This window comes from Apium graveolens, chromosome 4 (genome assembly GCF_009905375.1).
Source record: "Apium graveolens cultivar Ventura chromosome 4, ASM990537v1, whole genome shotgun sequence".
Lineage (NCBI taxonomy): Eukaryota > Viridiplantae > Streptophyta > Magnoliopsida > Apiales > Apiaceae > Apium > Apium graveolens.
The window spans coordinates 310,485,165-310,495,528 of NC_133650.1; the positions used below are offsets into that span (position 1 = coordinate 310,485,165).

Sequence of the window (10,364 nt, forward strand, 5' to 3'; positions counted from 1 at the left end):
TTGTTTTTCTTATTTATAATCATAAAGGTTCACGTCTTCACAAGACTATTGTTTTTCTTATTTATAGTCATAAAGCTGAGACTGTACAAACAAATACCGTACAAAGTTTATACTCCCTCTGTCCCGTTGATTTACCTACGTTTACTATTTGCATGCATTTCGAGACTTCTATAAAATATAGTTTCGTAATATTTTTTTCTAATTTTTTTTAATAAAAGTTTAAACATAAAAGTTTTATTCAAAAAAAAAATAATGAAGCTATACTTTAAAAAAGTATTAAAAAACGTGTCAAAAAATGATGTAAAGAATTCAATAGGACAGAGACAGAATATCAGTTTTATCTTACGAAAAATTCTGTTCTTCGTAAAAATGTGAACATACTAAGAGGCAAGGATCTAAAATGTTCTTGTTTGATCAATTCAACCAAGATTCCAATCTTATTCCCAAAACTCTAATGTCTTTGACATAAAAAATTAAAAAGAGAATACCAATATAACAGAATCCTACAATAAAAATTAAGCAACACTACTGCCTAATTCTTAATTTATTTGCATACATTAAAGCAAAATTAGTAGAAATTTAGCGTATAATATTTACTTTATTTTGCTCATCTAAGCAAATGCACTTCTATTAGGTAGTTAAATCCTCCATTATAATAGATTTGAATACTTTTTTGCTCTTTACTTTTTTGAAAAAGTAAATTTACTTGTAGACCAGTATAACAATACTTATAAGAACCAAATTTACATTGTAAAAATATACCAACTACTAAACTTTATTAATCTTCATACTCTCCTCTCTTCATTTCGTTGCTAGATGATCTTCCATACATATGCACATACAACAAAACACTAGTGACCATCCACACAAATTTACCCAAAAGTGGTTTGTATACTGATTAACTAGAAATTATATTAATGGAACCGAAAAATAATTAAGAAAATAAAATCTGCAAAATCATGTGATCTTTGGAGTTGATCTTCATGCCCATTCCATCTGCAGGGTCCTTAACCAAATAATGTCAAGGCTTGCATAAGTTTTTACCCTCCTGATCATCCTCTGCCATTGCAGTTTCTTGTATCTTTACTTCACCTGCAAGAAAGGAACTTTTAGCGCTAAACCCAAATTATAGAGGGAATTGTTGTTTACAATAGGTGTTCGTGATTACATGGTCACAAGCACTGAAGATGGTAATTGCGTAGAGATGAGCTGTGCTTAACATAAATAAACTTAAAAAACAGATGCAAAATTAAAATGTGCTTGTGGGGGGGGGGGAATGAGATCATACCAAACAAGGATACAAGAGATGGGGGTTTTGACGCGCCGTTTGCCTTCTTAATTGTGCCTGTTTAACATGCATAACAAGGGATTGCAACGATAAGTACACCAGAAAATATGTGACGCTACAATCTAATTTAATGTTAATTAGGAACTACCTCGCGTTTAAAAATTACCATAGCCATCAAAAATTACCATAGACATCTGGAGCACAGTCAACTTCTACTATATACAATGTTTAAATGTTAAATTTTAGGTAAAAGGTGCAAACAGCAATTTCTTTAAACCTTCCAAGGATAACATTAAAAATTCTGCCAGCTCATAAAACCGTGATTTCTCTTATTATAAATCTTCAACATGATAATGGTATGACTCCCTCAGTTTCAAAGAAAATCAATTCTATAGCTTCCTGTTTGCTACTTCTAATTAATACATTTCAAATTTAGCTCATTCTAAACATTAAAATGGTTGCAAGTGTAATAGCACTATACTATTTAGCAAAAAAAAAACACAATACTGTATGCAGCATACCTGAACTTCCAACAGATTTTAGCATATCTGATTTCTTAAAAGTATATCCTATGAAGTTGGAATCTTTTGATGTCAACATCTGCAACATGGAGATGAATCCATTTTTAATAGCAGCCATATTAGGACATTACAAAAACATGGAAGTTCAGACGAAATCATTCTATGTATCACCACAAAACATCACTCTCATTTTCATGTCGCAACAGATCATACTATCCTAATATTATCAGGCCAGAAAAAAATTCTTTGATATGACATTCTTTCACTTTTATCCAGTCCTGTTTTTTATTTACATTTTTCCTTTACTTTTGCTGCAGTGTGCTAAATGACCCTATTTGCTCTTTTCTCTTCCCTTGGGATCACAATTGACTTTACTTCCCTAATTCTGCTATAAAAAAGCTAAAAGCAGCTGCTATAAAAAAGCTAAAAGCAGCAACTGTATCTTATTTATGAATTTTAATTTCCGAGAAAGAGAAAACATGAGGTCAGTTAACCTTAAAATGTAAATTTATTAGTAAGTAAAAGAATGCAGATTGTTAACAGATATGTCATGGCCAGTGGCATAGAAAGATATGACTTCAGCAAAAAACATATATAAAAGCAACACAGCCACATAAAACAAAACGAACAGAAACACCAAATTATGTACCACTACAGAAGTCTAAAGTCACCAATATCGCACAGAACTTCAAAAAACAATTATCATAACATTGCAATTACACCTGAATTGGGTCTACCAATTTAATAGAGTTGATGAACCTTAAGAAAGAAATGCCACACACTAAGCCACACGCTGGTTTGATGATACATAACTGAGTTCCTAAGAGATTGTGCAAGTATTATATCTACTTTTCCAAAATAAGCATAAAAAACATTCAACCTAATTCAATTTCGGTAGAATGAGCAATACTGGATATCTTGTTCACTTCTTGCATGCCACAAGTTCATAATGTGATTCATGATCAGGTTTTTGAGAGAGAATACACTATCTGAAAACTAATTTTGCATTGATAAGCAGGAAAAAAAAACATGCACAAAATCCATATTACGTAAAGGGAGTAACATTACATATCTTGTTCACTTGTCATGTCTTGCATTAGACATGCCACTCAAGGAGACAAAAAGAAAAACATATCAATCACACAGCTTACCTTTCTCCAGGGTCCGACTCGTGGTCCAGAAGATGGAGGGCCTTCTACCTATAAAAAAAAGACTTGTAAGAATCACCGCAGCCACATAGCAAAGAAAGGTAGAAACTTGAGATTTATAGGGAATTTATTATGATTAGACTCATAATTTGCAAGACGGATGCAAATAATCATAAAACAGAGAAATAGTGCAGGATCAGATTGTAAGAGATAACATGAAGATATGACTTTACATACAGTTACTGTATTGGACATTTTAAAAATATAATCAAGGGACAGAATTATTAATTTTATGGTAGAAACCTCATAATGTAATGCATAAGAGCAATGTACTTGCCGTAAACTTTTCAAAATTTTGCGTGTCCAGGTCTCCACTGACAGTAGGCTTATACGCAGCTTCACTTTCGTACAACTTGTCCCAGTTAACACCGTGAAACCATGGATGTTCCTGGAGACACATGAGGATTTATATCATTCACAGAAATTGCAATCTGAAAGTAGGATTTTGTAGCATATTCACAGACTGGCTTGAAAACAATATTTAAGTTCACTTCATCATCAAATGGTGTGGCCATATCATTTTTACTGAACAGAAGTTCAAACATATTATTTGAATAATAAGTGAATGAAACACTAATATATGGTTTGTTACCTTTATTTCTTCAACTCCTCCTGTTCCCAGTCTTGTTTCAACATTACACAGCAAACGGCATATCAAATCTTTAGCTGTATTTGGAACCTTTGGTTCGTCAGGGAACTTTAAGCATGTTCTCCAGTTAATTATCTGTTACATATATAAATAAATGTTATATAACATGAAAATTAGGTTTATTACTAAATTGTGAAGTAGGCTTGAGCTGAGAGATAACTGGAAAGACAAACAAGTAAGAAAAAACACAATATGGGGACATATTTTCTAGATGAGACCATTTTTAGCCTACCTCGTTCTCATCATCAAAAATAATTAAAATTCATATCACGAAACAGGATTAAGATCTATAATTAGCAGAAGAATACCTTTCGACATGTAATCCTCGGATCCTCTGAACAAAAGGGAGGATAGCCTACTAGCATTTCATACATGATTGCCCCCAAAGACCACCAATCACACTCCATACCGTAACCTTTCTTAAGAAGAACTTCAGGTGCCATATAATCAAGAGTTCCAACAGTAGAGTAAGCCTGAAGAAAAATGTGTTTATAATTTATGATCTAATATATTGGAAAGCTACAGGTGAAATATATTACTGGTGAGTACTGGTGCACAGTACAATTTCACAAAGGAGCATAAGTAGACAAGGATATACCAGCGCCCGTCGATTTCGTTTCCACTGTTCTAACTTTTCCTTCGGCATTAACCAAGTGGGATCCCCTTCACCATCACCTAAAGACCCCTGAGTTGAAAAGTCTTCGTCTTCCAACATTATAGATGAAAATTTATTGTCCAAGGGCTTACACAAGCCAAAATCGGAGAGTTTCAAATGACCATTTCTGTCCAGTATCAAGTTATCGGGTTTTATGTCCCTGAAAACAGGTATTTTTACACATCTTAGCATAAAGTTCAAACTACATCTGTACATATATTAAAGAAAGAGGAAGCAGAAAATTTATAACATTATATAGAAAACAACAACAATTTCAAATTTCAGACCACCTTCCATGAAGATGGTGATGCCATCTTTCGGTCTACCTATGATGTAGGACAAGATAAATACACTAAATAAATATAAACTAATTAATAGCATACATATTAATTCTTTATTCTCGTTCCTCATCAACCTATTTAACCATAATTTGTTGCTTGGGTTGTAACTTCAGAGAGAGTTTTTTTTTAATCTTATAAGTTCCAAAAGGATTCTGTTCTATCCAAATCTAGAATAATTATTGCATGTGATATACCAAAGCATTTGGTGAAACGGTAGACATGAATATATGTGTGTGTGTGTGTACTTATACTTGAGTTTAAAATGTCCAGACAGCTATACCCAAGTGTAGAAACAATTACACACAAATAAATCAGCTTGTAAATATGTTTACATATAAGCAGAGGACAGCTAAACTGAAAAAGAAATATAACGCTAGAAAAAGTAACTACGATAATCTTATAAAGTGTGACAGAGCACATATAAGCAACTTGTAAATATGTTTACATAAAAGCAGAGGACAGCTAAACTGAAAAAAAAATATAAGGCAAGAAAAAGTAGCTACGTTAATCTTATCAAGTGTGACAGAGCACGTTGGACAGGTTCAATTTATGACGGATTGGGTGTAAAGCAAATCATTAGCTGCACCGTCAAATATATTAACTTGGGATCTAGAGCAAAGTCAAATTAGAGTGCCTGATAGGTACTAGTACTGTGGAAGTAAATCCTTTGTTTTACTTAATGCTTTAAGAATAGATAAAAACAAACATTAGGCAGCTGGAAGATTATCACAGAAGACTTTCAAACAGGCTGGCAAGGACATTCGTAAATAACGTCAGAAGTAGCCAATTCTACTAAATATGTAATTATGAAAGTGCAACTACAGGTAGCCTCATATAGTGCAACTACAGGTAGCCTCATATAGTGCAACTACAGGTAGCCTCATATAGACTATATATCTTCAACATAGTATAGTCAGATAAGCTATAAGTTGGTGTGCAAGCATTGGAAGAAATGAACTCCATAATTTTTTTTAAACTAACTCACCCACTAAAGCACCTCATTTACATAGATAATTAACACCTTTGGATAAGCAAATCGATGTGAAAGCTTGGATAAAATACCTGTGTATGTAGTTGTGTTGGTGGACAGAATGGATAGCCAAAACACTTTCCGCAATGTAGAATTTTGCAACATCTTCAGAAAGAATATCCTCTCTCATAAGTAAAGTCATAATGTCACCACCAGGTAAGTATTCCATAATAAGGTACAAGAATTCAGAATCTTGAAAAGAACAGAAAAGTTTTACTATGCACCGACTATCAACTTCAACAAGCAAATTTCTCTCAGATCGAACATGCTCGACCTAAAACCAATTCCAAATATGTTAGTAAATTATAGAGGAAAAGATATATAATAAATGTGGCTCTAAAGCTATAATTCTTCTTTATAGTATATACAAGGTATTCATCCAAGATCATTGTGTTGCTTATCACCTGTCCACGGCTAAGCATGTCAGATTTCTTTAATTTCTTTAGTGCGAAAATTTCCCCAGTACTTTTAGCACGGCATAACCTAACCTGAAAAAAGAAGTACCATCATAAATATAATATATTTAAATGTAGGTTTGGATAAATCTCTGTTCATCTACCTGACTGTTTATATGAGTGTGTCTGGAACAATATGATGCACTACCATGTAATAACAATAGGATGCCTTATTATGTAACTACAATTCCATATAAGCTTTAAGCTATACTTGCTGAACCAAAAGCAACACTGCCTATGTTTTGAAAAAAAGGGTAAGACTGCCAACAATAACAGAGAGAGGAAAGTAAACAGTCAATAAATCAGAGAAGGAAAAGAAGAAGAAGAAACTTTTAGCAAGAATATAAAGTCAGCAATGAGAAAATAACTATCAGAATCAATTATATGAGCATCAGCCGTTAAGTGAAAGCACGTACAAATAGTTATTTTACAAAGAATAGACATTCAAATATTACATTTAGATATATAAATATTGACTGTCAGCAAACGTATATATACTGTCAGCAAACATATTATATATATATATATAATATATAATATAACAATCATGCTCAAAGTTGTAGATATTACTAATCCATTATCTAGCAACACTTTAAATGCTAAACCTTCGGATCTATGAACATTTTTGCGAAACAAGAAAGAAGAAAATTTTGTAATTCTCGAATCACAACATATACAATGCATTAAAAGAAATAAGATCTAACTGAGCTGGTCTATTTACTATTGAACAGAAAATGCAAATAAAATTGAACGGCAGTGACAATGCTATTTACCCAAATCAAAATTAAAAGCAAATGCTAATCAATTAGTCATTAAGAAAACTTACAATCGTAATAAAAATCTAAAACAAGAAATAGTTGAAATGAACTGTACCTCGCCAAATGCACCTTTACCAATGACAGTCAACTGCTCGAAATCATCAATTCCCATCTTATGCCTCTGCAACCTCATATACTCTGTCTCTTTCCTTTCCAAATTTTTCATCATCTGCTCTTCTTCTTCACTAGACACTTGTGCTTCCTGCGCCTTCATCTGCAACGCTCGTCTCCTAACAAAACAACCACAATTAGAACTCACATATATAAAGCATTCCCATATATGTATATAGGGGCCTACTCCAATATAAACTAATTTAAAATATAAACTAGAAACTAGCTTGACCCACTTAAATTCTAACAACCTAACACAACACCCAACCCATTAAATCAGTCCAAATCAGTCCATTTACACATCAAAATTATACATACACTCAGCTTTACAGCATCACCAACAGTACAATCGCTAGCACCTTCTCCATCATCTGTTACCCACTTACACCTTCTACATCTTCCATTAAATCCAGTCAATTACCATATCAAATCATCCACCATATCTATAATTACCCTGTCATCTTTGATCTATTTCCGCCATAATTTCCAATCTCTAACCATCTCTCACATCACCTACCATAAAGCTTTCAGCTTCCATTCATCTTCCGACGACGACTTCTTTTTCTTCCGCTTTAATATTCATTTATTTCACTTAGTAAATTCAATTATGTTTACAAGTTACCAATTCATGTATAAAATCACTAAATTATAAAACGATAATCATTAATTAATATTACAAAAATCACTGTCTGTATTATAAAAATCACTAATTCAAATTATCGTTGATGTTTGAAGGAGTAATAGCGGGAGTAGTGGGTGATTACAAATAACGATGATGTGTGAATAGGGGGTGATGAAATTATACATACATATATATGTATAATGATGTTTGGTTAGGATAAGGAGACAATTTGTGTTAATCAAAGGCAGGGGTAATGGTGTGAATCACTGTTACAGGACTAGTGTGAATCATATTATGTTTGTTTGAAACGACGGTGAGGATTTTTTGGAACAATTGTGAGATGCGAAGATTATGAATTTGAATATAGTATTCCTGGGAGTTGGGAAGTACGGGTAACGGGAGGGATGAGAAAGAATTAAAGATGAGATGATATTTGTGTGGTCCAAATTTAATGTAGTTTGGAATAATAAGTGGATGAGATTAGTTTCTAGTTTCTATTTTTAAATTGGTTTGTATTTGATCATCCCCCTATGTATATATACATCGACATTTAATAAGTAGCAAAATATCTTATTCTATCCTCAACGAATCTAATATAACTCATTATCACTCGCACATTCACTAACACAACCTCATTACATACAAACACAACATCTCAACATCAACAAAAACAAACACATTTTCACAATTCCTCAATTCCTGAACAATGTCCGCTTCAACTCTTGACTTTCGACACACACAATATTAATTTTCCGCACTAAAACCTAAATTAAGTATCACTTCGTAGCCTAAAGAGACACACACTACTATGAAACATACAACCACAAAATAAAACACCTATATATAGATATATACATTGACATTTAATTAGTAGTAAAATATCTATTACTTTATCAAATATCAATGAATCTGATTACAACTTATAATCACTCAGACATTCACTAACACAACCTCATTACGCACAACCACTATTATCTCTATATCAACAATTATAACAAACATCATTATATACATCACAATTCCTCGATTCCTAAACATTATCCGATCCATCCCTTGACTTTCGACACGCATAAATTCATTTTCCGCGCTAAAACCTAAATCAACTATCAACAGTAACCGACAGAGTACACACACTAACCACCAAACACACACAGACACATACATTTTCACATACATCACAATTCCTCGATTCCTAAACATTATCCACTCCATCCCTTGACTTTCGACACGCATAAATTCATTTTCCACGCTAAAACCTAAATCAACTATCAACCGTAACCAACAGAGTACACACACTAACTACCAAACACACACACACATTTTCACATACATCACACTTCCTCGATATATCCACTTCATCACTTGACTTTCCACAAACACGCTATCAATTTTCCGCATTAACACGTAAATCAACTATAACTTCATAACTGACAGAGTACACACACTAACTACCAAACACACACGCACAGACACATTTTCACATACATCACACTTCCTCGATTCTTAAACAATATCCACTTCATCACTTGATTTTCGACAAACACACTATCAATTTCCCGCACTAACACGTAAATCACCTATAACTTCATAACCGACAAACCTATCCTCCAGACGCATCTCCTAAAACAACTAAACACACTCAAAACACACACACAAAAAACTTAGCAATTAAACTATCACTTCGTAACCGACACAGTACACACACAAACAAATCCTCCAAATGCATCTCCTAAAACAAAAAAACAAACTAAAACCTCACACAAAAAAACTTCTCGATCAATCTCGCAATAAAACTGTTCTCACCTGAGCACTCGCCACCGCTTACACAAACAAACAACAAAACACACTTGACAAAAACAAAAAAATTCAAAAAAAAACGCACCGCTCTTTACGATCCTGCAATCCTTGAAGATAATTCTTATAATGATTCTCAATAAACTCCTTCGCCGCCGCGGCTTTCTGTTTCGTCACCGGCGACGACACCGACACATCCGGCTCCGAGTTAAAACACCGATCAATCGGTCTCATATTGATCGTGCCGAGCTTAACCGTTCCATCTCCACCGTCCATCGCTCTGATCAGATCTAATCGTAACAATTTGTCAACTGTTAGTTCAGTTTATAAGTTGAATTGAGCTGTCATGAAGAGTATTATATGAATGAATTTAATTTATGAATTTAAGTTTAATTATGTGAAGAAGCTGGATTTGGTAAGAGATGAACTGTCAGTTGAGATTATAGATACAGATTGTTTGTGTGTATAGGTGAAGGATGGGTGGATCTGTGATGGGAGTTGTGAGCTGGGTGTGGTAAATTTTGGGAAGTTATTTTATTCATTTTTTTTAATGTGTGGGACCCAGAAAATATTCCAATATTTTCCAATTTTTTATTAGATCATTATTTATAAAAATCGGTAACCGACACTAATTATCTGAGTGACATTCCTTAAATATCAACTTATTTAGGTTTTACTCCTGAGTTTTTATTAGGGAATAAAATAACTGATAGAGAGGTAAAGTAATAAAGTAACTGATAGGGAGGTAAAGTAATTTCATCCCAAAAATAGGATGAAAGTTTTGGAGGTAAATTATGTAAAATTTACGTTAATGACCACTTGATTTCGTTTTTTTAGAAACTCGAGGGCACGATTAGAAATGAAATTGAAAC

At 33.3% G+C, this 10,364-nt stretch overlaps 1 protein-coding gene across 1 annotated transcript; it reads right to left on the reverse strand.

Annotated features, from left to right (window-relative positions):
• Positions 1-757: 757 nt before the first annotated feature.
• LOC141721740 (uncharacterized) lies at positions 758-10,001 on the reverse strand. The gene is made up of 12 exons (XM_074524804.1): positions 9,581-10,001; positions 7,021-7,195; positions 6,097-6,180; positions 5,725-5,966; positions 4,265-4,481; positions 3,975-4,139; positions 3,610-3,741; positions 3,295-3,405; positions 2,961-3,008; positions 1,810-1,888; positions 1,289-1,345; positions 758-1,092 (listed from the first exon to the last, which is right to left on the reverse strand). The coding sequence occupies exons 1-12, from the start codon at positions 9,766-9,768 to the stop codon at positions 1,022-1,024; spliced, it is 1,569 nt and encodes a 522-aa protein (XP_074380905.1). The 5' UTR covers positions 9,769-10,001; the 3' UTR covers positions 758-1,021.
• Positions 10,002-10,364: the final 363 nt, after the last annotated feature.